At 53.0% G+C, this 24,943-nt stretch overlaps 12 protein-coding genes; 6 read left to right on the top strand and 6 right to left on the bottom strand.

Moving 5' to 3' along the window:
- Positions 1-536: 536 nt before the first annotated feature.
- On the bottom strand, positions 537-2,345 carry GSBLH_T00001283001 (uncharacterized protein; the record flags this gene model as incomplete). The annotated part of the gene is made up of 1 exon (XM_013039665.1): positions 537-2,345. The coding sequence occupies one exon, from the start codon at positions 2,343-2,345 to the stop codon at positions 537-539; it is 1,809 nt and encodes a 602-aa protein (XP_012895119.1).
- A 497-nt stretch (positions 2,346-2,842) lies between these two features.
- On the bottom strand, positions 2,843-4,280 carry GSBLH_T00001282001 (uncharacterized protein). XM_013039664.1 has 6 exons: positions 4,224-4,280; positions 4,086-4,190; positions 3,974-4,052; positions 3,801-3,936; positions 3,378-3,769; positions 2,843-3,311 (listed from the first exon to the last, which is right to left on the bottom strand). The coding sequence occupies exons 1-6, from the start codon at positions 4,256-4,258 to the stop codon at positions 2,868-2,870; spliced, it is 1,191 nt and encodes a 396-aa protein (XP_012895118.1). The 5' UTR covers positions 4,259-4,280; the 3' UTR covers positions 2,843-2,867.
- Positions 4,281-4,554: 274 nt separating this feature from the next.
- Positions 4,555-5,426, top strand: GSBLH_T00001281001 (uncharacterized protein; the record flags this gene model as incomplete). XM_013039663.1 has 3 exons in its annotated part: positions 4,555-4,615; positions 4,659-4,787; positions 4,820-5,426. The coding sequence occupies 3 exons, from the start codon at positions 4,555-4,557 to the stop codon at positions 4,903-4,905; spliced, it is 276 nt and encodes a 91-aa protein (XP_012895117.1). The 3' UTR covers positions 4,906-5,426.
- A 39-nt stretch (positions 5,427-5,465) lies between these two features.
- Positions 5,466-5,780, top strand: GSBLH_T00007006001 (uncharacterized protein; the record flags this gene model as incomplete). Its single annotated transcript, XM_013039662.1, has 2 exons — positions 5,466-5,504; positions 5,541-5,780. 2 exons carry the CDS (start codon positions 5,466-5,468, stop codon positions 5,778-5,780), a joined length of 279 nt encoding a protein of 92 aa, XP_012895116.1.
- Positions 5,781-5,927: 147 nt separating this feature from the next.
- Positions 5,928-6,858, bottom strand: GSBLH_T00001280001 (uncharacterized protein; the record flags this gene model as incomplete). XM_013039661.1 has 2 exons in its annotated part: positions 5,928-6,778; positions 6,815-6,858. The coding sequence occupies 2 exons, from the start codon at positions 6,856-6,858 to the stop codon at positions 5,962-5,964; spliced, it is 861 nt and encodes a 286-aa protein (XP_012895115.1). The 3' UTR covers positions 5,928-5,961.
- Positions 6,859-7,207: 349 nt separating this feature from the next.
- On the top strand, positions 7,208-7,948 carry GSBLH_T00001279001 (uncharacterized protein; the record flags this gene model as incomplete). The annotated part of the gene is made up of 3 exons (XM_013039660.1): positions 7,208-7,297; positions 7,329-7,613; positions 7,646-7,948. 3 exons carry the CDS (start codon positions 7,208-7,210, stop codon positions 7,946-7,948), a joined length of 678 nt encoding a protein of 225 aa, XP_012895114.1.
- Positions 7,949-8,307: 359 nt separating this feature from the next.
- GSBLH_T00001278001 (uncharacterized protein) lies at positions 8,308-9,526 on the top strand (the record flags this gene model as incomplete). XM_013039659.1 has 1 exon in its annotated part: positions 8,308-9,526. The coding sequence occupies one exon, from the start codon at positions 8,308-8,310 to the stop codon at positions 9,511-9,513; it is 1,206 nt and encodes a 401-aa protein (XP_012895113.1). The 3' UTR covers positions 9,514-9,526.
- Positions 9,527-9,726: 200 nt separating this feature from the next.
- GSBLH_T00001277001 (uncharacterized protein) lies at positions 9,727-10,659 on the top strand. XM_013039658.1 has 5 exons: positions 9,727-9,761; positions 9,831-9,895; positions 9,928-10,008; positions 10,043-10,157; positions 10,188-10,659. The coding sequence occupies exons 1-5, from the start codon at positions 9,756-9,758 to the stop codon at positions 10,617-10,619; spliced, it is 699 nt and encodes a 232-aa protein (XP_012895112.1). The 5' UTR covers positions 9,727-9,755; the 3' UTR covers positions 10,620-10,659.
- Positions 10,660-11,265: 606 nt separating this feature from the next.
- GSBLH_T00007005001 (uncharacterized protein) lies at positions 11,266-11,527 on the bottom strand (the record flags this gene model as incomplete). Its single annotated transcript, XM_013039657.1, is given in 3 exon segments — positions 11,266-11,273; positions 11,285-11,385; positions 11,421-11,527. 3 exon segments carry the CDS (start codon positions 11,525-11,527, stop codon positions 11,266-11,268), a joined length of 216 nt encoding a protein of 71 aa, XP_012895111.1.
- Positions 11,528-11,644: 117 nt separating this feature from the next.
- On the bottom strand, positions 11,645-11,982 carry GSBLH_T00001275001 (uncharacterized protein; the record flags this gene model as incomplete). Its single annotated transcript, XM_013039656.1, has 4 exons — positions 11,645-11,700; positions 11,730-11,846; positions 11,881-11,909; positions 11,942-11,982. 4 exons carry the CDS (start codon positions 11,980-11,982, stop codon positions 11,645-11,647), a joined length of 243 nt encoding a protein of 80 aa, XP_012895110.1.
- Positions 11,983-21,421: 9,439 nt separating this feature from the next.
- Positions 21,422-23,257, bottom strand: GSBLH_T00001274001 (uncharacterized protein; the record flags this gene model as incomplete). Its single annotated transcript, XM_013039655.1, has 2 exons — positions 21,422-22,958; positions 22,983-23,257. 2 exons carry the CDS (start codon positions 23,255-23,257, stop codon positions 21,422-21,424), a joined length of 1,812 nt encoding a protein of 603 aa, XP_012895109.1.
- A 98-nt stretch (positions 23,258-23,355) lies between these two features.
- Positions 23,356-24,309, top strand: GSBLH_T00006241001 (uncharacterized protein; the record flags this gene model as incomplete). The annotated part of the gene is made up of 7 exons (XM_013039654.1): positions 23,356-23,447; positions 23,478-23,657; positions 23,688-23,859; positions 23,890-24,051; positions 24,083-24,166; positions 24,199-24,224; positions 24,303-24,309. 7 exons carry the CDS (start codon positions 23,356-23,358, stop codon positions 24,307-24,309), a joined length of 723 nt encoding a protein of 240 aa, XP_012895108.1.
- Positions 24,310-24,943: the final 634 nt, after the last annotated feature.

Genomic DNA, 24,943 nt, shown 5'->3' with positions numbered 1-24,943 from the left:
TCGAACCCACATCTGGTTGTCAGCCATTTTCACTCGCTCTCTCAAATCCATTTCTTGCCAAGCGCCTGCTCACAATACACCAATGATTATCCTCCCTATCTACACCTCCCTGAAATCCGTAAGACGTCGAGAACCCTTAAAATTGTAAATTGTCCAGTACTTGCCAGGATTCGATTTGATTCGTTTGCTTGTAGTGATTTCTCTTCTCTGACCATTGATCTTCCCTGTCTAGAGGAGTGTGTATTTGGAGAAGAGGAGAGTTATTGCTTCTATGTCGCAGCTATTCTGCGATTGCGATCGCCCAGGTTACGAATGCTACAGTTTGGAGAGTTTTCTTTCTATTGGACGCAAGTTGTTCAGATCCAAAGTTTGGACTGATGAAAAAAGTAACGATTAGACTCCCCGAATTGTACAATTCACTGTGATGACTCGTCCTTCGCACGAACAAAAGAGTTTTCCTATTCAAGGGGTGAGCAGGTGAAGCTGGAATACATGTATCCCTCCTTATCTGAAACAAACATTCGAAATGAAAGGTGCTAATGTGCAATAGCCTCCTGATGAATCGCATCGTACATCTCTTTGATTGTTTGTTTGTAACGATTGTAACACTGCTGTCTCTTCAGCTTGAATGTTGGAGTCATGGACCCATTCTCCATCGTGAAGATCTGGTCCATCGCCCCTTCGATGTGTCCATCCAGATACAACCCCTTAATCATCTCAAACCCATGCAGCCCCATTCTCCTTCCAAACTGGTTCACAGTTTCCATCACTTTGTTCACCAACTGCTTATTCAAACACACGTTCACTAAGCTCTCCTTCCAGCCTTCCTCTCCCATCGATTTCACCTCCAGTCCCAAGGACCGAGCCAGGGAAATGATTTCACTCGGATTGGGCGCAGCAATCGCAACCAAACAGTTTTCATAGCTGTTTCCATACACGAAAATCTGCGACAACAAGCTGCACTCCGAGAACGTCGATTCCACAGCCTCCACTGCCACATACTCTCCCTGAGAGAGCTTCAGCATGCTCTTCTTTCGATCAATAATCGACAAACTTCCATCCTCGTTAAACTGCCCAATATCTCCCGTGTGGAACCAGCCATCAGCATCGACCACATTCTGTGTCAGCTCCGGGTTCTTGTAATATCCAACAAACATCGAGGGACCTCGAACCAGCACCTCGCCTCGAGGATGCGGCTCGTCTTCTGTCGTGTATCCCATTTCGGGAATCGACTCCAACCGGATCTCATGTCCAAAAAGAGGGGATCCCACCGTGTAATACACGATTTCGCCATTGTTGAGCGTGACGGCGCACGCGGCTCCCGTCTCTGTGAGTCCGTATCCCTCCAAGATGGGGATTCCCAGACACACCTGCAAGAATTCGCTCAGTTCTCCCGAGAGCGGCGCTGCTCCCGAAGCGAGACAGCGCAGCTTCCCGCCAAACATCTTTTTGACCTTGTCAAACACGAGGAAATCGTACGAACGGCAGCGCTTCCCCTTTCTCCACTCCAACGTTTGGTTCCACAAACAATGACTAATGACTTTGCGCGCGAGCCAGCCACGACTCGCGAAGTTCTTCAGGATCTCCTGCTGCACGCGCTGCAGCACGCGCGGCACCGCGATAAACAGCGTCGGTTTGGCGGCCTGCAAATCGGAGAGCAAGTTGCGGAGCGATCCCGAATAGTACGCGATGCGAGCTCCCACGATCATCAGCGCCAGCTCGACGGCCGTCTCGTAGCCGTGCGCGAGCGGGAGGTAGGAGAACACGCCGTCCTCGTTGCTGACGATCCAGTTGTTGATGAGAATGTTGTGGATGAAGCTGGCGGAGACGGTCAGCATCGACGCGTGCTTGATCATCACGCCTTTCGGCGTGCCCGTCGTGCCGCTCGTGTAGAGGATGTACTCCAGAGACTCGCCGGAAGGAAGCCAGTCGTCGTCGGAGGGAACGACGGGCGATTGCGCAGGGACGGAGAGGAGATCGTCGAAATGGATGATCTCCACGGTGGAGGGGAGGGCGTGCGAAAACTCGAGAAGAACAGGACTTTCACGAGGCACGTCGAGCAGAACAATCGCTTTGATGGGCGTGTCCTTCTGGAAAACGGACTGAAGATGAGGAAGCTTCTCCTCGGTAACGGCGAGGACTTTCACTTCTGCGTGCGATGTTATGTACTCCACTGCGTCACTGCTCAGAATATCGTAAATCGGAACGCAGACTTGATCTTGCGATTGCATGGCGAGCGAGTAGAGCTGTATGCGGGCGCTGTTTTTGCCGTAGAACCCCACGCGGTCTTGCCGCTGCATCCAGGGGAAGCGCTGACGGAAACTTCTTCCCAACTGAACCACCATTGGGTAAAGGTCCTTGTACTTGATGTACTCGTACTCTCCCAAAGACCCGTCGGGGTTTACTTTTCGCGTTCCCAACGAATCACGATCGGGATGTTCCACGTACGAGTTCTTTAACACTTCCCTACACCTTCACCGACCGGAGAGATGGAATACAAACTCGTATCGACCCATGGCTTATCTGGAATGGGACATGTCCACAATTTGTCCATCGAGTAAATGCTACGGTATGCCCCTTTGCGATAGTCTCCATCCACTGGCTTCGCAATGGGTGTTTTGTACTTTGTGTTACCATCTCCTCTCGCACCTACCACACACCCGTGATACTCCATAGGGGGTAAAGAAAAGCTCTGAACACTCGAGAAAGTTGAACCCATTCGAATGCAATACTAAAGGCAAACAAAACAAAAAGGAATAATTATATATAGAAAAATGAGCGTGCCCTTCATAATCCCTTCTTCTTCTTCTTTTTTATTCCTTCTGTTTCCAACAAACATCCCTAGTATCTGTTTCCAACAAACATCCCTAATATCCGTATCCACTGAATCCTTGCTGGCCTCCATATCCATAGGCTCCATAGCCTCCATATCCGTAGCCACCATATCCATACGCCTGCTGCTGCTGCTGTTGTTGCTGCTGCTGGTCCTGGGGCTGGGCATCGTAAGCGAGAGTGCTGAGATCCACCATGCCTCCGTACGCGTTGGCGTTCATGTTGGCTCCATATCCGTAGTCCATCTGCTGCGCGGGCGCCGCATTGCTCTGCGCGGGCATCGCGCTGAACATGTCCATGAAGTCCGTCTCGCCCTGCTCCTCCTCCTCCGGCTCCTCCGCTTCCTCCACCGGCGCCGCCTTCTTCGCCGCGGCCTTCTTCACCGGCGCCTTCTTCTTGGGCTTCTCCTCCTCCTCGTCCTCGTCGAAGTCCTCGTCCTCCACCGCCGCCGCCTTCTTCGCCGCCTTCTTCACCGGCGCCTTCTTCGCGGCCACCTTCTTCTTCGGCTTCTCCTCCTCCTCGTCGAAGTCCTCGTCGTCCGCCACCTTCTTCGCCGCCTTCTTCACCACGCGCTTCTTCGGCTTCTCCTCCTCTTCGTCGTCGTCGTCGTACCGCGACGCCTTCTTCACCGGCTTCCGCCGCGGACGCTCGTCCTCATCGTCGCTCACATCCGCGCGGCGGCGACGCGGCCGCTCGTCCTCGTCATCGCTGAAGCGACGGCGGCGAGGACGGTCGTAGTCGTCGTCGTCGTAGCGGCTGCGAGGCATCGGACGCGACGGCTGGCGCATCTGCGGACCCGCGCTGGCAGGAGCGCCGCCGCCCACAGCGTTCTGGCGCGAGGCCATCTTCTGCTTGAGCTCCTTGGCCTTCTTGCGCTCGAAACGGAGACGAGAATCGTCGTCCAGAAGCTCGATGATCAGAGAGGCCTTCTCGCGGACTGACCGTCAACTAGACAACACAGGGCGTACTTCCGTTTCCACGCTCGTACTGCTGCTCCTTGAAGGAGAACTCCTGCAGAGCGCGCAGCTTCTCGATACGATCACGGGTGTCATCGATAATGCGGGGAGATCCGTTACGGATCAGATGGTCAATCAGGTTCAGAGCCTAGAACGTAAGCAAGATCTGGGAGAATGAAACGTACCTTGAAAATCTGCTTCCAGTACTTGGGCTGGACAGCGAGGGTCTTCCAGATAGCCTCAGAAATCACTCTGTAGTCAGCACTAGACGATTAGATCCGGTTTTCTACGCCATACTCGTTGTAGGACGCCTGAGCGAGATCGTTCAGCATCGTTCCAGAGGCTCCCCAGTTCTCGTTCGAAAGAGCCTGGTCCAGAGTCTTCTCCAACTCGGTCTTCTTGCTACGACCATTACACTTCCAAATCATCTCCTACGCGACCAATCCCTTAGCTTGATTCAGGAAATTCATATGTGATAATATAATCTACTTTATCAAACGATCTATGAGATACATGGAGAGACACGGCGGAATCTCGGGCGATTTCAATATATTGTAAAATCAGAATGCTCAATCGCACAGCAAACCAACCGGCATGATTTGGTAAGAACTGGATTATTCCACAGTAAAAATGAACCGCTGCACAATTTTTTGTGTAAATAGAGTCCTTCTTCTCTTCCGAGCGTTCGACTTGGAGTGATCATGTTTGGAACCAAAACGATATCTTTCACATATTACACAGCACACTTTTCAGATAAGCAAAAAAAATGTTTTCCAGGCAAAGGGATTACGACAGTTCTTTGAAAAATAAGAAGAATGCTTCTTATGGTAGGAGATATACTCTAATTTCGATGTGCTAACGGTTTTTTAGTTGTGATTCCTGTGAATGCCGAAAAGAATGATTCGGAGGGACGGAAAGTGAGGCTCTCCATAGCCGAAAAATCTACCGAAACGGAGAAGCGTGAATCCATCATGACTCCGTACCCACGTATATCGGATGGTTTGGTAGTTTATTTCGGATCACCATACTAGAACTATGCGAAACAATTCGTCGTCATAGTTCTCTCGCGCGTGAATCCGATTCGCGGCGCCCGAGTGTTTCTAGAGAATATCTTTGAATCATTATTGATTTTGTTCCTTCACTAACACTTCATCAACACTGCGGACACTGTCTTTGAAACATCCAGGTAGTATTTCTCCAGAAGAAGAAGAAATGGTGTCTTCTGTATTTTACGACTCTGCAGAGGAATATGAGGAAGAAGAGCAAGAAGAAATGGACGATTTTGTCGACCCCTATGTACTAATGAAGGCTGTTCCCCCGTATTCCTCCATCCCTCCTCAATATCTAAAGCTCAACTTGCTTCCACCAAAGATATCTCGCCATACCCATACACTCGTTTTAGATTTAGATGAAACTTTGGTCCATTGCTATCTGGAGAAGCCTGCTCAGTTTGATATTACGTTTGAAATCGACGACGGCATAAAATACGACGTGTATCTGTGCTTTCGTCCCTACGTGTTTTACTTTCTGGAGACTATGAGTCAGTATTACGAACTGATCGTGTTTACCGCGGGAATTCGCGTCTATGGAGAGTTGATTTGTGACTTGTTCAACAGCGAGACAAAACTAATTCAGTACTGTTTGAATCGAGAGCATTGTATTCGCGTGAATGATGGTATGTACATTAAGGACCTTCGGTCTCTAAATCGGGATTTGGTACTGCTATTTGCCTATTCTTATGATTTTGTTTAGTCGAAGGTGATCATTCTCGATAATTCCCTCTATTCCTTCGCCTTCAACGTGAATAATGGAATTCCAATTTCTTCGTGGTATTCGGATCCTACCGACAAGAAGCTCTATCAGCTGATTCCGCTGTTGCGATCCCTTTCCATGGAAGACGATGTGCGTTTGGTGCTTCGTGACATGTTCAAGATTCAGGATATCCTCGACTCCTATGACGATTTTTATTGGTTTGTTTGTTTGGATATGTGACGAGTTTGATTAGGATGTGTGATTGATTGATTGATTGATATCTGCTCTCTTTCCTATGATCCTTCCCTCCACCACGCTTCCCCATTCACCCTCCATTTCCCTTTCCCTCCCCCTGTTTCCATCACTCATTTGTCCAACAAACACTTCCGAAATTGTTGTGTGCGTCCAGAGAGAGAGAAGCTTACAGACGACCTCCCGATCCAGCCATGGGAGCCACAGTCTCCTCCACCTTCACGCCCTCTTCCTCCTTCTTCACGACATCGGCGTGCTGCTCCATCAGCTTCACCGTATCGATCTTGGGCGACTTGATCATCTTCACCTTGCGGATCAGCGTGTTCTCCAGAGGATAGATCTTGTTGCACTCCTTCTGAATGCGAGCACCGATCGACTCCATGCACAGCTTCGGAACCAGCGTCGCAAGATCGCACTTCGACACCTCGTCCGTGATGATCTCCACCATCTTCGCACGAATGCGGTGGATCTGAGAGGCCTGCGCGTAGCAAGTCTTCTTGTTCTGGTTGTCCTGCTTGCGGGTGAACGCGATGCAGAACAGACGCAGCTTGTAACCGTCGGTGGTAGACACCTCCACGTTGCACTCGATCAGAGTCTTCCACTTCTTGATCAGAGAACCCAGCTTGTCGCGGGTGATGTCCATTCCGTAGAAGAGGGTGATGCACTTATCTCCCTGCACGTCCTCCACTCGCAGCTTGATCTTGCGGTAACCCTGCTCCTCGTTCTTGCTCAGATCACCCAGATTGGCCTCGAAAATACGTCCCTTCAGACCCTCAGAGGCGATTTTCAATCCCGAAGTACGAGACACGAGCGTCTTGCACACATCACGCACCAGGAACTGGTTAGGGGCACGCACATCGTACCACTCCTTCTTAGCCATGGTATCAATCACCTTCTTTCCCTTTCCCTTCTTACTGATTTTCTTCTGAGACTTGCCTACAAATGGGTTAGAATCGACTGCCTCCCTTCTTTCAGGAAAATAACTGCTTTAATGCAGTCCACCTCTCTTGCACATAACCTACCAATAGCCATGCTCTACACAACAATTGTTTCTGGTACAAACCATACAATAAGAAATAGGGCCCCTTTCCACTCTATGCCCCTTATTCATTATGGGGTCTTTTTGTATACTCTAATTCTTCCTACTTTCGTATTCTTTACTCGTGTGGATTGGGTTCGTCTTAACGAAATGGATCCTGTTGAGGACAAATACAGTGAGCTCAAGGCAAAACGCATTGCTGCGTTTAAAGAGACGTTACGTATTGCATTTGATTGTTCTCTCACATAGAACACACACGGCATGTTCTAGCTCCTATGGTTAGTGTGATGTTTAAATTTTATTCTAGGTGGAGCAGTGCGATCTTCCCTTTCGATTGTTAGTGAGGAAATACGGTTGTCACTTGTGTTTTACGCAAATGTACCATTCGCGTGTCATGTTTGAAGACAGCGGTTATTTAGATCGCTATTTTCACACCTGTGATGGAGACAGTCCCCTTATCGTGCAGGTTTGGTGTACGGGGTCGTGTCCAGCTCTAGTTGTGCGGGAATGATCCCGAGTTTTTACAGAAAGCCGCACTCAAATTTGAGGGCAAATGCATGGCAGTGGATCTCAATCTGGGATGTCCCCAAGGAATAGCGAGGAAAGGAAAGTACGGCTCGTACCTCCTTCCCAACTACAATTTAGTTGAGCAGATTGCCAAAGCATTAGGGGGTGAGGAGGTGCAGTTCCCTTTCACGGTGAAAATTCGCCTGCTCCCATCGCTAGAAGACACAATCAAGCTTTGTAAAATGCTAGAGAGAGAAGGAGCACAGATGATTACTGTAGGTCGTCTAACATGTTTCACACGCCACAGATTCACGGAAGAACACGGGAGCAAAACAAAGATCGCACGGGAGCCTGCGACTGGCAGGCCATCGCCACCATCCGCAAGGAGCTCTCCATTCCGGTGTTTGCGAACGGAGGCATTTGCAGCCTTGAGGATGTGACGAAATGCATCGAGGAAACAGGCGTTTGCGGCGTGATGGTGGGCGAAGCGATTTTAGAAAATCCCGCCTTCTTCGTGAATGGAATCGACCCAGCCGACGGCCATCTTCTTACGGTCGTACGTGTTTGTTGGAGAGTCGAGATTAGGATGAGATATGTTACGAGTACTTAGACCTCGAGGAGAAACATCATGCCCTTCCTGGAGAGATCAAGGCGCATATGTTTAAAATTTTGTACCGAGCGCTCTGTGTAGTGGCGCAGACCGAGAATAAGGCATAGATCTTCACGGAGGAGCGAACACAGCTGGCATTAATGAACTTCGCTCGGGAAGAGTCCCGAAAGGAGCTGCGAAGTCTAATCGCCGGTCTGGCGGAGAAAATGCACGCGCGGGGCGATCCCTGGGTGTTGAAAGACTGCACGAGCCGAGAGGATTCGTGGTATCATCGTCATTTAAAGCAGCAACAGAAGAAGAAAGAGAAGGAGAGCGCGGAGGAGAAAAAGGAAACGGTGGAAAAGAAATAAGGTTTCTTGATGTTTGAGCCAAACAGTTTTTCGTTCATGGAGACTTTCTATTTCTGGGTTTCATTCGGGCTAACTTGTCTCTTTATCTTGGGCACGCTCAAACTGTCCTCCTCGCTTCCCAATCGAGATGCGGTTTCGAGCCAAAGTGTGGAGGCGATTTCAGAAGAGTTCTATCATTTCCGATGTATTTCTACACAAACCAATTCTAACGACGTAGCTCCAAAGGAATTTGAGAATAGCGAAGTGTTCGGGAAATTAACGATCGACCAGCGAGTAGACGTCATGCGCGACTATCTTTGGAAGGAATCCAAGTCCGTCTACAATTGTATCATGCACAAGGAAAATCGAAAGTGTTTCAAATACGACAGCAGGGGAGGAATCTATGCTGACAAGAAATACCGCATCGAAGACATGGTTATGAAGTATCCTCATACCTACCACACGATCATCAACAATGAAAATGCGTGCCAAGACGATACCTATATTGTGGTTGGAAGCCCGGTGGGACCTCGCCAATTCATGGAACGCATGGGAACGCGCGAAGCGTGGGGAAACATCCGCGAAGTGGAAGGAAAGAAGGTAATTCACTTGTTCTTCGCCGGCCACGACGAAAACGACCCGGAAGGCGATCGTTTGCTCCGCGAAGAGTCGGAGAAGTTCCACGATATCGTGCAGTTCGATATGAAAAACCACTTTATGAACCTCACACTGCTCGCCATCTTAACGTACAACTGGACTTCGCATTACTGTCCCAAAATCGCGTACTATGTGCGTGCGGACAATGATGTCTGGTACAATCCACGAACCCACATCAAACAATTCTTAATGCAGCGTAGATCGCAAACACTCATCGGAACCATCGTTACGGGCAACAAACCCATCCGTGTTGATGTCAGCCGATACTGGATGCCCAAGACTCTCTTCCCCCAGCCAGTTTTTGATCCCTATCCGTCGGGTTGCTTCGTTACGATAGCAGGAGACACGCTCGCCACCATCGTCAAGTATTGCGAACACATCGGACCGATTATTTACTTTGACGACGTGTTCCTGGGGCAAATTGCAGCGATTACGAATATTACCCTGCTTACCTACCCGCAAGGGGTGATGGAGTTCATGTGGAAGGCGTATATGCCGGGAGTGTATATGCGACTATCTGCTGCGCATCGATATACTCCAGTAGATGTGGTAGCGCTGTGGCAACTAGCAAATCGATAGTTGTTTTTTGTTTTTCCTGTTTGTTCGATACTGTGCTTCTGAAACATGGGGAAACTGTGTACACGCGTTCATTTGCCGATATTCCTTCCAATTTCAATACAAATTGCATTTTTTAAATGAACTGCTTGGTGAATATTCAATGTATTGATTTCCTATAGAATTGAAACACCCCCTTGTCTTCTTTAGTTCTGTCATTCCCCCACATAACCTTGAATACTGTGGTTTTACTGAAGTAGATTAGTATGAAAGTATGTGCGCTATCCATTATTGCAGTTTATGTGTTTCGTGAGGTGGAATTGTGTTAATCGTGCTTGTAGCTTAACATCTGCTATCCCGCTCTCGGTTCTCAGAAGCCTATTGATATTGATGATGAGAACAAGCTGTAGAAATTAGTTTTTGGGAGTTGATTGCTAGCCGTTGTCTGATGGACAAGAGAATTAGCCAGGAGGTTGAGGGAGACCTTCTCGGAGACGAGTTCAAGGGCTACGTCTTCCGGTAGGGGTTTTGCGTGTATTTGCTCATTTTTCAGCATCACTGGAGGAAACGATAAGCAGGGTTTCCCCATGAAGCAGGGAGTTCTCTGCAACTACCGTGTGCGTCTTCTGCTTGCCGACGGCATGTCCTGCTACCGTGCTCGTCGCGACGTTGGTTCGGAATCTTCATTTCATGTCTAGGGTGAGCGTAAGCGCAAGTCCGTGCGTGGCTGCATCGTGGGTTCGGATATCTGCGTCCTGAACCTGATGATCGTGAAGAAGGGCGAGCAGGAGATTCCGGGTCTGACCGACGAGGCCTCCGCGAAGCCCCGCCGCCTGGGTCCCAAGCGTGCGAGCCACATCCGCCAGCTGTTCGGTCTGAGCAAGAAGGACGACGTCCGCAAGTTCGTGGTGCGCCGCCAGTTCGAGCACAATGGCCACAAGCGCGACAAGGCGCCCAAGATCCAGCGTCTGGTGACCCACCTGCGTCTCTGCCACAAGCGTGCGAACGAGCGCGCCATGAAGCTGTCCCGCGAGAACTCGCGCCAGGAGGCCGCTGCCTACAAGCAGCGCATGGAGCAGCTGAAGAAGGAGAAGAAGGAGGCCCGCTCCACCCGCAAGTCGCAGCATTAGAGATGCTCTGAGTGCAAGTGCCGTAGTGTTGAAGGTTGTTGCGGTGTTTGTTGGAAAGCGCGGAGTGTCTATTGGTGGACGGAAGCACGCAGTGAGCGAGAATGGAGGAAGAAGAATGTGATCGAGAGAATGGCGATTCATGCCTGATGGGATTCGTTATTGTGATCATCTCCACTAGCTTCTTCCATGCAAGAACGGAGTTTGTGTGCGTGTGTGTGAAACAAACAGAGAAAGAGGAGCAATCCACAAGTTCGACCTCAAAGTTTGCAGCGTCCTCCTCCGCATCGTACGGCTCGTTGGGGATGCGAGCGTGCTTTTCAATCGCATAACTAGAAATTACACAGCCCGGACATGAACGCACATGGCAGGATTATCGCCAGCAACGTACACCTATCCATTAAAAAACAGAAGAAAGCATACCGTAGCATTGTACTTGAAGAACTCCCAATCGAAAAGGACCACAATCTACACTAGACACCTTCATTCCTTCATACACTCGATAAGAATTCCTGCATTTGGTCCTCTCCGGAGAGTTGCGAAATGATGATGAGCGCGCCTTCGTTCAGGGCGTCGGTGCAGTGAAGGAAAGCCCATCAGTCGAAGATGGAGGGAAATCAAAGGATATTCCATTTTCATTATTAAATTCTCAACGACCTCGAAGTCACCGCAGTTCAGAGCGTCCAGCGTGCCCTTGTCGATGACCGCGTCAAACTCATGCGAATACTCCATTGTCGTGGCATCCACCGTTTTGTACTCCACAGGACACCTACAAGTTCAGACACGCGCAGGAGACGAGTTTACATAGAGGGGAACTGTTCCAGGTTCTTCTTGTGCTTTTCGTTCATTTCCTTCGTCACCGTGTCTGAAATATCAATTCCGACAATCTTTCCCGAGTGGCATTTGGCCATGTCCTCACACAGGTCGGAATTTCCATTCCCAACGACAAGCACGTTTGGTTAAGTCACCGCGCATGAGAAACAGGGATATATTCGCTGAGGCATCAAAGTAGTCGGAGAACACCTCCTTCAGCGTGTCATATCCGTAGTACCACTCAAACGAGTCATTCGCGCTCTTCTTGTAGCTACATGACACATCTCCCGAACACCTCACCGCTCCTCCCAGTAGTCGCTATTGGCGTACTCTCTATAGTCCTGCGGTGGCAGCTCCGAGTCCTGCTTGTCCATCGAAACAAATCGTTTCCCCTTTTCAACAAACACTCAGTACAAACTATAAACTATCTACACACTGCACTGCACTGCACTGCACTGCACTGCACTGCACTGCACTACACTACACTGCACTGCACTGCACTGCACTGCCACTCTCCACCTCCACTATCGCAGCATAAACTCACTCGCCCCATAATGAATGGCGATGAGCAATCGCTCCCTCATAATCTGATCCGTCGAATACAGCGGCAACTCCAACTCAAAGAAGCATGTATGCGCCAACGGCAACATGTCATCTCCATAGTTCCTCGCCGACAGCTTGAACGGCCTCGGCCAGCAATCTTTATGCGGCAATCGCGATCGTCCCCACGTAAATCGCAGGAACTGGCTCCGATCCTTGTTGTCGAACCCCTCCAGCACCTTCCAGAACCGCTTCACCACCGGGTGCTGCTCCGTCCAGTTCGAATAGATCGTGTGAAGCTTCAGGTCCTCGATGTCGATCTACGCATTACCCCGTTTCCACGATTCCACCTCGGGTTCCCCGCGGACAGCTCGCTCCAGCTGGTCCCACGTGAACAACGCGATGGATCGCTGCGGAATCAGCACCTGCAGCCCGCACGCGATCGCTTCCGCGGCCTGCTTGAACTCGTTCAGCTTGAATTCCAGCGCCAATTCGCACCACTTTTCCGCGGTGTCGTAGGTCACCTCGATCTACAAATGAGTCCCCGCGGGAATGCCTACCTCCGCGCCGCCAGGGAGCAGCTCGTTCTCGTTTCCGGCGAGGTCGTAGATGGAGAAAGTGAGTCCGAAAGTGTCGTAAAAGCTTTCCTCGGCTTCTTCCTCGTCGAAGTCGCGGATGGACTTGAGAAGCGTAATAAAATCGGTGTCCACGCTCTCGAGATCCTCCAGGTCGGGCTGCGAGCCGATGAGGACCTTCCAGATCATGGAGGGCAGCTCGAAGGCCTGCTGCTGCTTGGTGCGGAGGGAGATTCCGATGAGATTGCCGACGAACATGTACATGTCCATGGCCTCGACGGAGTGCCGGTACTTCGGGTTCGGCAAGTACTTCTCCTCGTTGCTGCCCTCCTCCGCGCGGCTGTTGGGGCAGGGCAGGAACAGATCGATGCGGTCGGAGAAGAGGTCTTCCACGGCGCGCTCCATCACCTCGCGGTACAGCCCGCCGAAATCGACGCCCTGCTCGCCCTTGTATTTGATCGCGAACAGCCGGCCTTTCTTGTCGAGCGGGGAGCGAAGCAGGTTGGTGTCGATCTTGGAGACCTCGCGGAAGAGCTGCGCGAAGGTGCACTGCGAAGTGAACGCGCTTTTGATCACGGATTCGTTGAATAGAATCGGCGGGCGCTGGTTGGGCTCGTCGCCGTCCTCGTACGTCCGCATGGAGTCCACGATGATGACGGGGCGGCTTTCCTTCGGATCGAACGCCGTCTCCTTGATGGAGAGCTCGAGCACGCTCTCTTTGGTCTGCGGGTTGATGTACTGGCTCATCGCGCAGAGAAGCGTGCCGAGACGGTTCTCCTGATCCATGTCCATCAGATCGATGAAGTGGATCACGCTGCTCAGCTGGAAGTTGAAGAGCCGGATCAGATAGAGGCGCCGCCGCAGCTCCGCGCAGCTGTATTCGTCGAGAATCGACGCGCGAATCAAGTCTTCCTGCGTCAGATAGAACGATCCGATGTCGTATTGCAGCGGCGACGTCTTCGTCGCCACGCAGCGCTGCTGGAACACCGTCATCAGCGCCACGTCCTGCGCCTGCGTGAACCGCAGCATCGTCCGCGCCAAGTCCGCGTAGTCCGCCGCGTTCCATTCCAGTCCGGTGTGCTCTGCGACGTAGCGCAGATAGCTCTGGTCGGGCAGCGAGCCGTAGTACAGGTTGCGAGCCAGACGGTGCACGTCGCGCAGCGCGATGTGGTCGTCGTTCAGCGTCACGTCGCCGGGCGACTCGCAGAAAGGCGGGAGGTTCTCGGCGGGGCAGGGCGTCTTGAGGCTCTGGAGCTCGGGGTAGAGCTCGAACATCATGCACATTTCGAGGATGAGGCGGAGCTCGGGGTGGACCTTGTAGCCCTTCACGATGTTCATGTAGCGCATCACGTTGTGTCGGATGCCCTCGATGGACGGCAGCTGCGTCACCGGGTAGAGCTGCGGCTCGGAGAGCAGGCGGAGCAGCAGCTCCACCGCACGCGACTTGTACGGCGCGCCGTAGGTGCGGAGATAGGCCACGATCGTCGCAGCGACGCGGTTGAAGTAGTCGGAGTCGCGGATCGCGAAGTCCTGGCCGATGTCCAGAACCGTCTCCAGCTGCCAGTTGATCCACTCCAGGCAGCCCGGGCCCTGCACTTGGAAGTCGTTGTTCCAGCTCAGCCCCACCAGCGGCTCCACCGCGAAGCCGAAGCCCCACTGCGCGCTGCTGCGCTGCGAGGACTCGAAGCTGTAGTAGACCGTGTTGCTCTGCACGTGGAGCGTGCAGAAGCTCCTGAAGTCGCCGGTGTAGCGCGAGATCACGTGGGAGTAGGAGGCGTCGCGGAAGAAGGTGAGGAAGGCCTGGTCCTTCTCGAGCGAGCAGCGATCGTCGAAGATGATGCGGAGAGCCTGCGCCTTGGGGATGGAGACGCGCTCGTAGACCTTGCAGGGCGACGGATAGGGATGCAGCGAGCTCACGTAGTAGCGCTTGGAGTTAATGGGGTGGACGATGGGCCCGATGGGCGACTGCAGCCAGCCGCCTTGCATGAACTGCGCGAGGAGCTGCGGGTAGTCGTGCTTCTGGATCATCCGCGCGAGGGTTTGCTTGAGAATGTAGATGAGGGCGGAGGCGGGCGTGATGTGGTTGGGCCCGGAGAGGACGTTCTTGCTGGCGATGGTGAGATAGAACACGTGGATGAGCTTGGTGAACGCGAGCAGATCGTGCGCCTTGATGTCGTACACGGAGAACACGTCGATCTCTTCCTTCTGGAACAGATACAGCAGCGTGATCACCAACTCCCGCAGCAGACGCAGGTCCAGATTCAAACAGATGCGCGCCGTCATGCGACGCAGATCCGCCATCGTGCTCAGCTTGTTCCCGAAGCGGCGACTGTGGAAGAACACGTCGGAGTACGGGTACTCCACCTGCCGACTGATGCCGCTGTTCGTGTCCAGTAGCGACAGCGTGATGCGGAGATCCTGCACGCCCACCACCACGCCCGTCGGATCCACCGGGTAAATCACGTCCAGCTGCGGCCCGCGCCGCGAGGCGATCACGTTCAGGGCATTGCTCAGATTGGCGGGCGTTGCCGGCTCGAACTGCGCGAAGAACGGCACGGAGTGCATGATCTGCGTCTTCTTGACGATGATGTTCCGCACGCTCTGGCCCGAAAACAACGGCGAGCTGCGCGGACAGTCGAAGTCGTAGATGGCCGCGGTGTCGTCGCAGTCGATCTCCGTGTGGATGTGCTGCATGGTCTTCTCCATATCGCGGTCCGCCTCCACGGCGTGCTCCAAAAAGAACGTCACCGTGCTTTCCTCGTTGTCGTGGAACAGCTTCAGCGCCTTCACGATCGACTCCACGGGTTGCTGCAGCACTTCCTGCAGCTTCCGCGCGCGCTGCAGCCGCGTGGGGTCCATCGGCGCGTAGACCTCCAGCGTGGGCTCCGCGGATTCCTTGGAGGACGTGGCGGCGGGATTGGCGGGGCGCGAAGACGACGTGGTGGGGAAGAGATGCGGGCAGCCGGGGTAGGTGTCGATGAGCAGCTCGGCGAGGTGGTTGAAGCAGTAGCGAATGAACTCGGTGCCGAAGATGCCCTTGGCGGGCGAGGGCTTGAGCGCGAGAGCGAAGAGCACGCTGATGAACTCCTTGCTGAGGAGCCGGACGTTCTCCGGGAAGCTGATCATGAGCTGGTGGAAGACGTAGATGGCGTTCTGCTCCAAGACGAGGTTCTGCAGCTCCACGACGTTGAACGGGTGCGTCAGCGTGTCCTTCTCCTCGTTGGGGAGCTCGAACAGCTCGTCCGGGTACTCCAGATTGATGATCACGCGCTGCACGTGCGTGATCAAAAAGTCACGCGTCTCGTTGGAGAGCTCCGCGGGCGGCGGGACCTTGTCCACCACGTCGAGCGTGTAGATGGTGAAGAGCTTGGGGACCTGCATCTGATCGAGCAGCACGAGCACTTCGCCCGAGTTGATGTTGAAGTCGATGACGTAGCCCGTACCCGAGGACTGGTGGATGGTCTGGATCAGCACGTCCAGATCGGTGATGTGGTCCATGAATTGCTGGCGCACGCGCACGCGACAACCCGCGTAGAGGCGGCGCGAGATCGACCCCATGACCTTCAGCACCGCAGACCCCATCGAGTACCACACGATTCGCTCGCGCTCTTCGTTCTCGCTCCGCGACGCGCTGCGAACCGACCCCTGGATCTTCTGCTTCTCGATCTCGATCTGATCGGCCGCGCGCTCCAGAATCATTTCAAAAATGTCGAGGATCAGCTCGCGCCACCGATCGCTCGCCAGCATGCACCGCAGCAGATACACCACTTCTTCCGCCACCACCAGATTGCAGTTCGACGCGCCGTACCCATCCGGCCGGATCAGCATTTTGCATCGCGTCTTCAGCGAGCGCGGCTGCAAGGACGGCGGGTTGCGGAAGAGGAGGCGGCGTTTGTTCACCGCGTGGCCAGCAGCGTCCTCCTCCTCCACGATCTCCGTGCTGAGACGGTGGTAGATGTACGGGAAGAAGGGGCAGCACTGAGCGCAGGCGAGCCGCTCTTCGGTCATCGCGCCGAAACAGAAATCGTCGTGGACGCAGAGGTGAAGCAGATAGTACACGAAGGCCTGCATCTTCTCTTCCTGGCTCATCTGCGACGGATCCACGACGCGCGAAGAGAGATCCTCCATCGAGTCCACGGTCTCCTCGTCCTCCTCGTCCTCCTCTTCGTCCTGGTAGAAGAACGTGTTGCTCGCGCTCCGATGGCGCAGCAGCGAGTTGCTGATCTGCGACGGGAGCTTCGCCACTTCCTTCTCGCTGAAAACGAACTGGTAGAGCGAGGGATCGTTGAGCATGGACGGCAGATAGTCCGTCGAGGGCACGATCGACTGCAGACAGACCACGGCCAGCTTGCGGAGGCGTGGCGACGCGTACATGAGGCGCCAGATAGTGTCGCCGTAAACCTGCCAGTCGATCGTGCAGCCGAGGTAGGTGTTGATCACCCAGGTAACCAGCGAGAGATAGTAGGACAGCAAGCTCTCGCCGGCCGACACCAGCAAGTCCATTCGCTCGGGACAGATCAGTTCTTGCGTGTCGGGCGTGGAACTGCACGACGAGCAGCTCGGCGAGCGCATCGACGACGACGACGGCGACGACTCCACAAATCGGAAACAGCCGTGGCGAGTGCGACGCAGATCCGCGTCTCCTCGCGTTCCGGAAGGCCGCCAGGTCTTGCAGCGCTGCTCGAAGCAGTTCAGAAGGTATTGGAAGTAGGAGAAGAACTCGTTGAACATGCCGCGCGTGCACTGATAGTACCGCGGACTGTCGTACCCGAACACCATAAACACATCGTCCAGCGACCAGTTCTGCATGTTCGCGTGCTGCGGACGCGACTGCTTCAGCTTCAGCTGGTGGTCGTAGAACTGCCGGATCAGCAGCAGGCCGTACGACACGCGCAGCGAGTTGGCCAGCGCGAACACGGCCGGGCTGAAGCAGCCGTAGGTGGGGTCGGTGGGTCGCTTTCCCTCGGCGGGACACGGCGTATGCGTCGACGACGACACCGCGGAGGAGGCGTTGGACGGCGGGTTGGACGGCTTGCTGCGACGCAGCGCGTTCAGCGAGTTGAGAGCGGAGGAGACGGAGAGAGGACGCGGCACCGGCGTGGAGGTGGGCGTGTCGGAGGGAGTGGGCGACGTGGAAACCGAGCGGCTGAAGACGGAGGCTTCGCTGCGCTCGCCGGTGAGGGTCAGAAAGAGCGAGCCGTCCTTGCCGCGCGCGAAGACCTCGTTGGAGGGCACGCGCATGCAGTTCGCGTCCCAGTAGGGCCCGGCCGTGATGAGCACGTCCTGCCCGATCCGCGCCGACAGCGACTTGAGCATTTTCTGATAGAACGCGGGGAGCTTCAGGTAGAACGGATCGTAGATGAGCGAGTTGTTGAAGTCGCTGGAGAGAATCCAGAGGACGGTGGAGCCGAGGCGCCACTGCAACTGCTCGCAGCATTGCTCGCAGAGCTGCTTGAGATAGCTGCAGAACTCCAGGATGGAGTTGTTGATCTTCTGGATGTACTCGCGCCCCACGCCGTTGATGTTCGCCATGAAATCGGCCATCTGGATCTCGTCGAGACTGTTCGTGAACGGACTGAACTGCGAGAGGCGCGAGTGGTAGGTGGCCGCGTTCGGCGTGGACATCAGCGCCGACTGCACGCCGAGCAGGTACAGACGGGAGGCCTGCGGGAAGGTTTTGAGCTGCTTCAAGATCTCGATGGAGTCAATGTAGGCCTGCGCGCGGTCGATCGCGGATTGGATGCACTGGCGGAGATGGGCTTCGATGTCCTCTGCGGAGAGCGAGGACGTGTTGAGCAGGAAGCCCTTCACGCTCTGCACGACGGTCTCTGTGATCGAGGCGGGGAGATCGTCGTCTTCGGATGGGAGCTGGGACGGCGCGCTCGATCGGATGTTGAATCGGGTGTCGAGCTGGTAGGTGTTGTATTGATAGGCCAGTTCGTGCGATGTGATGTCCAAGGGCTGGTTCAGATTCATCAAGAGATCCAGTTTGTCGCTGTAGTGTCGCTCCAAATCGTGGAGACTCTTAAACGACTTCGCCAAATCCGGGTCGAACTCGACGTACTCCGTCTCCAAGGCGGGCAGCGGCTCCAACGGCGATTCGGAGACGCGCATCGCGTTCGCCGAAGGCAGCGAGTTCAATGAGTTCAGCGCATTGATCTGCGCGTTGATGATGTCGGACTGGCTGCGGTCCACCAGGATCGTCTCGCTGTCCGACCCGCTCGAGTAGATCGAGTTGGTCGACTGCACGCTCGGGAGATTGGTCGAGGAGAGCCGGTCGTTGCTCATGTAGCGGTCCAGCCGGATCTCTTCCGTGTCGCTCTCGGATTCGGAGAGAACCGACGGGGTCCGGTTGCGACGATGGCGATTCAGCGAGAAGGAAGTGCTTCGCTGCATGCCCTTCACGTCCTTGGTGATCTGGAAGTCCTGCTTCTTCGCGCGGAGATGCTCGCGAACGTCCATCACGCCCCTCCACACCAGGCGGATCTCCTCGGGGACCGGCACGATCGCTGGGTCCTGCTCTATCCCTCAGGCAATTCCCGCTGACGCACCCTGCAGCTTCTTCACCATCTGGCGGAGCAACCCTTCCAGACGGGAGAGGTGGATCAGCACGATGAACACTTTGAACTCCAGCTCGCGGTTGCGGTACATTTTCGACTTCCACATGGGCTCGCGGAAGTGCGAGTCCAGCCAGGTCAGCAGCACTTTGGACATCGGATCGCGGCTCGCGTAGAGCGGGTAGAGGAAGTCGCGATCCTCGATTAGACTCACATCGCTACCCGTGAGCGCGCCTCACCGGAATGAAAACCTCGCGAGCCCGCCGCTGAGAATGTACGAGCGCTCCCACACGATCATCAGTTCGTCTTTCGGGTCCAGCGGCACCAGCGCGGGCGCCAAGCCCGTGATATACCGCGAGTCGGCGGCCACGAGGATGTAGAGCAGCGAGAAGTACCAGGGCGTGGCGGCCGACGCGACGCTGCCGTACATTTTGCTGAAGAGTCCGTTCTGGATGGCGTCCTCGGTGCCGGTCGAATCGACGTCCAGATTGGCGACGTTCAAAAAGCCGGTCCACAGCCGCACCAGCTCGCTGATCTGGTTGTCCGCGGCGATCATGATGGAGTCATCGAGCGAGCCGCAGTAGAGACACGTCATCACGAAGGGCACGAGCTGCTGGAGAATGCTGTGCTGCAGACAGGACACGATTTCCTTCACCGTCGCGCGCTGCTGGCAGAAGCAGCAGATCGCTTTCTCGATCAGATCGCGCGCACTGCGATAGATCAGCTCCAGATAGCGCGTTAGGATCAAGGTCTCCGTGCGGTGGTTCTCCAAATCGCCCTGCACCTGCGAGAACAAATAGATCTGGAAGGGGAACAGCACCTCCATTCGCGCGCTCTGCGAGCAGGAGTTGCGCTCAAACACGCGCGCGGGGTTGCGCCGATTGTCGAGGAATTCCTAGCTCACATGCCGGCCCATTGGCTACGAAACTATCCTGCACGGCCAGCGTCATGACCTCCTTCACCACGTCGAACGCCTCCAGCGCGAAATGCTCTGTGCGTGACGACTCGCAGCCATTCCCACCGTCCACCTTCGCGTCCAAATCAAACTGCGGGAGCATCAGCTGCAGCCGCTGCCTGCCGATCTTCGCGTGGAACAGACCGCGCGACTTCGCCAGTCCGCTGCTTAGATACACGTTGCAGTAATGGCTCCACGAGACTATTCCTCACTCCTCCTCCGCGCAGCTCACGGCACGACGGATACTCCACGCCCTGCGACACGTGATAATCCTTATGCGACAGCGGATTCGCACTACGTTCCAACCTCACACCGCGCCTACAGCACCACGTCGTAGCAGTTCTCCCCTCCGTACCGATAGGTGTTCCCCGTCGTCATGTCGTCCCAGTGCACGCGCACGCCGCCCATCGGGAACCCCTTCCACTCTTTGATCGTCATGACGGTCCCCAGATGGCCCACGCCGCCGTCCTGGTCCGTCCACTGCCAGTCGGGGCCGCGCTGCACGCGCATGCCCGGCTGGAGGGTCGGGAAGAGGACTGGGAGTGAGCGGGAGGCGAAGAAAGTACATTTTTTCTCGTCGTCGAGGATGTCGTGCATGGGGCAGAACTCAAGGTGGTGATTCCGACTAGAAGGAAGGGGAGGGGAGAGCTCCGGACTTGCAGGTGCAGAAGGTGTTCGCGCCTGGGAGGGCTGGGCGCAGCGAGGCGTTGTTGATCTGCGCGGAACGGAGAATTCGGTGCATGAAGATGATGAGAGCGTTCCGGCGGATAAAGAACTCCTCGAAGGGGCTGGTGGTGTTGACGATCACGGAGAGTTCCTGCAGATGCACAGTCTCCAGTCCCAGCGTGTCGTCGGATTGCAGCACGCCCGAGCCACTTTTGAGTGAATAGTTGCGAATATTGTCGAGATCTGCGCATCAGGAGGCGAGAGCTCGCATACATATCTTTCGAAGACTCTCTGAAAGACGAATGTTTTGGACTCGAGAGAAACGGATCGATTCGTTCTCTCGAAAGACATTGGGAAGGGTGGGATTCTCTCCGAAAAGCTTGGATGTAACCGATACAAGAAAATTCCGTGAACATCGTTCCTATCGAGATTATCGCAGGTTACCCCAACAACTCACTTCATACCAACCCTCGCCTCCTATACACTTGAAATCATCCGAAGACAAAGAATTTCCCATTTTTCAGCTGAACAATCTACACCTCAACGGTCTCGGTTGGTGGGTACCCCGTAGAGGAAATACCTTCTCAAAATCCGATAATCGAGTATTTATATGCTCACCAACACAGGGAGTTTCACTTAGATTTGCGGTTTTGTACTTAAATACCCTTCTTCCTTCGATTCTTTCAACAAACAGCACGATCACAAATTTAGCAAACGCGAATTCCACTCTCTCGCAGTAGCCTCCAGAGAGAAAACATTATCGGACTGGGGATTTAAACCCTCGGCCTGTCCCACAAACGACTGCGCCTCCTCCATCAAATCGGTCGGGAACCGATTATCCAGTATCAACTGGTTGATCGTCTGTGTAATCCGCAACACGAAGTTCTTCGCCGATTCTCTCTGCTCCTGCAGGCGATTAAACTCATTCTCCTGCCGCACCTGCATCTGCATCGCCTCGATCTCCTCCTGTGACAGATTCGTGCTCTGCTTCAAGAACTCCACGAGTTTGGTCTCGTGGTTTTCCGGATTCTCCACCGACATCGTCAGAATTCCGTTCTGATCCAAGCTCATCGTCAGCTGGATCTTCTTTGTGCCCTTCGGAGCCGGCTCGATTCCTTCGATCACCAGCTTCCCGATAAAGCAGTTCTCGGTCGCAATGCTGTTTTCTCCTTGATAGACTTCAAAAATAAAGCGCTGCTGGTTGTCATCGGAGGTTTGGTACATCACCTTGTGTGTGGCTCCGTAGCGCGTGTATTTGGGGAGAACGATGCTTAACTCATCGCGTGAAGTGCGAATGCCGATCGGCAGCGGGATCGCGTTGATCACCGGAATGATGGGGGAGAGGTTGTGCAGCTCCTTCTCCAAATCCTCGATCGTTTCTGGGTAATCTGTGCGGCATTTCAACTCCAACGCGCGCATCAACGCGCCGATCGCCACGGCCTCCTGGCCATTGATTCGCTGCGAGGGTTTGATCCGAAAACGCGCCTCCAACATCGTGGAAACGAGGGGAATCTGGCTCGATCCGCCGATCAGAACGATATCGCAGAGATCGCTGATGGGCACCTGCACATACGCCAGCATTTCGCACACTTTTTCAATCGTGGATTCGATTAGAGGGCGAGCGAACTCCTCGAATTCGGTTCGATACACTTCGATTTCGGGGTTGGGGCCGATCATGTCCTCCATGATCAACGATCGGTCGCTACAAGACAACTCGATTTTGGCTCGCTCGGCGGTTTGCCAGAGATCAGCTACATGCTTCTTTTTGCTCATATCGATTTTGTAGCCCTGCAGCTCGAACTTCTTCACAATGATGTCTTTGATGAACGTGTCGAAGTCCATGCCTCCTAAATGGGTGTCTCCAGTTGTGCCCATCACGCGATACGTTCCTTCTTCGTTTATCATCAGCGTAGCATCGAAAGTACCACCACCCAGATCATACACAAGGAAAGGCTGGTTCTTCTTCTCTACATTGACTCCATAAGCGATTGCTGCAGCAGTTGGCTCGTTCAGAACTTCCAAAACGTTGTAGCCAGCGATTGTTACGGCATCCTTTGTGGCTTGGCGCTGGTTGTCATCGAAATAGGCGGGACATGTGATTACGATATCAACGATACTATCCTCAAGAGCTTTTTCCGCTAGACTAACCAAATAGCCAATCAAACGAGAACTAATCCCCTCTGGACGCAAAATTTGAATAGCTCCTCGATAGTTTACAGGGATCAGAGGGAGATCTCTCACGCCTGGAATTACTTTAAACTGAAATCTTTCTACTTCTTTTTGAACGACATCTGAAGAAAACCGATGTCCAAGGATACGTTTAATGCCATAGATAGTACGTTCAGGGTTTAGATACTGACGGTTCTTGGCGTCCATACCATATAATATAGTATTATCGAGAAAAGATATCATAGATGGAAGAGACCGGTTTCCATTCGGATCTTGTACTAGAGATATTACACCATTATTAAATATAGCAATTGTAGAATTACAGGTTCCCAAGTCAATTCCTGCAATATGATACTTGCCAATCATTACTATTATTATGTTATTATTATTATTATATTTGATTTGTTAAAAAGAAAAACTCGTGCGCCAATCATCTATAACAAGAATATCAAAACAGTGAAGCGATGTCATTCAGTCTCACTGAAGATGATCAAGATATAGAGATCCGTCTTCCAGAAGACTGCTCTTCCAAAACCCACACAATTACGGATTTCCGGTAATGCAGTGTAAACCACATTCTATGTAGATGCGATGAATGTGGAAAGTATTTTTCCGCGTCTCGGTCTTTGATCCTTCACAAAAAGATCCATACTGGGATTCGTCCTTTTACATGTCCTGTAGAAGGCTGTGGAAAGTCTTTTTACGTCAATGCGCAGTTAGTCCGACATTCCTTTTCTCACTCTAACATACGCACAGAGAAATGTCCGTAGGTTTCGCTATTTGGTTTTTTCTTCAGGTTCGAACATTGTACCTCTCCTATCAAGCTGTTTAAGACAAAAGCGGATGTGAAGCAGCATATAAAGAACTGGCATACTTTAGAAAAGAGCGAGCAGCGCGAGCTGAAGCTCCTTCGAAAGCTGGAGAAGTATAAAAAGTTTGCTGAGAACTATAAAAAGCTTCGCGAGCAAGTGCGACCTTTTGATTGCAATGATCTGTAGAACAAAATGCTTTCCGATGAATTGAGGAAGCTGAAGCAGACTTTAGAAGCTCACCAGGAGGTTTCTCTCCCTGTTTCACAGCCGGATGATTCTCTGCGTCGTCCCGTCCCTCCATTTACTCAGTTTTTACGAGAGCAATACGAGTCTTTTCGATCGAAAGGCGTATTCCATGGAATTATCGGCTGAGTTCCAGGTGAAACTCCCCTTTATCGAGTGTTCGAAACGAATCTCGAAAACGTGGCGAACCATGTCCGAAGAATCGAAGAAGCCTTATTTGGTAGGTTGATGAGTGAGATTGTTGATGGAAAGGAGCGCTTTCGCTTGGAAATGGAGGAGTATAACAAAAAGAGGCAGAGTGCAGGGTCGCATTTACCGCATAATTTGGATAATAGTGACCACACGTTTATTTGCAGGCAGTAGGGACGAGAATGAGGAATCAGAGAGTAGTTGTGGGAGCACGGATATCAGCGTGATGAACTCGAACGACGCGTTTTCAGGCGAGGAATTGCCGTTTTTGCATATGGTGGACTCGTCAAGCCTTGGTAGTTTTCTTTGAAGGGTTGGATGTTTGCTTGTTTGTTGAAGAGAACCAGAGTTGATATTACTTTATGAATTGTGGAGAAATCATTGAAGGATTGAATTGTTGAATGAGTTCGAAGCTATGTGATTAAAGAATTATGACTTCATTCATTCATTTATGCATTCTTGTGATGTGATGGATGGATGGATTGTTCAATAGGTACCAATTCTTCTTCCTACTTTCGTTTAACAAACAAAACAATGTTTGGGGAAAGAATATCGTACACAATTACTATTAAAACCACGACGTAACATCGTTCTGTTCTCACTCGCTTCTACATCTTGCTGATTCATTACTTTTTCAGATCGAATTGCAAGAGGCGTGGCGATTTCCTCACTGCTGCTACTACTACTACTAGCCACTTCGTCTTCACCAAGTGGCTCGTTCAATCCATTTGGTTCATTCAATCCATGTAATTCATTCAATCCACTTGACTCATTCAATCCATGTAATTCGTTCAATCCATGTAATTCA

The sequence above is a fragment of the Blastocystis hominis genome, assembly GCF_000151665.1.
Source record: "Blastocystis hominis, Singapore isolate B (sub-type 7) whole genome shotgun sequence assembly, scaffold_10".
Lineage (NCBI taxonomy): Eukaryota > Bigyra > Opalinata > Blastocystidae > Blastocystis > Blastocystis hominis.
This window is presented reverse-complemented; position numbering and strand designations above follow the sequence as displayed.

Bases quoted from the DNA above. Each gene is read 5' to 3' on its own strand.
- GSBLH_T00001282001 (XM_013039664.1), bottom strand. From the start codon at position 4,258: ATGAATTTCCTGAATCAAGCTAAGGGATTGGTCGC. The intron at 4,191-4,223 runs GTAGGAGATGAT...TAATGGTCGTAG, and splicing joins CAAGCTAAGGGATTGGTCGC to CAAGAAGACCGAGTTGGAGA. The intron at 3,770-3,800 runs GTACGCCCTGTG...GTTGACGGTCAG, and splicing joins GTACGAGCGTGGAAACGGAA to TCCGCGAGAAGGCCTCTCTG.
- GSBLH_T00001277001 (XM_013039658.1), top strand. The intron at 10,009-10,042 runs GTAGGGGTTTTG...CTCATTTTTCAG, and splicing joins TTCAAGGGCTACGTCTTCCG to CATCACTGGAGGAAACGATA. The intron at 10,158-10,187 runs GTTGGTTCGGAA...TTTCATGTCTAG, and splicing joins GCTACCGTGCTCGTCGCGAC to GGTGAGCGTAAGCGCAAGTC.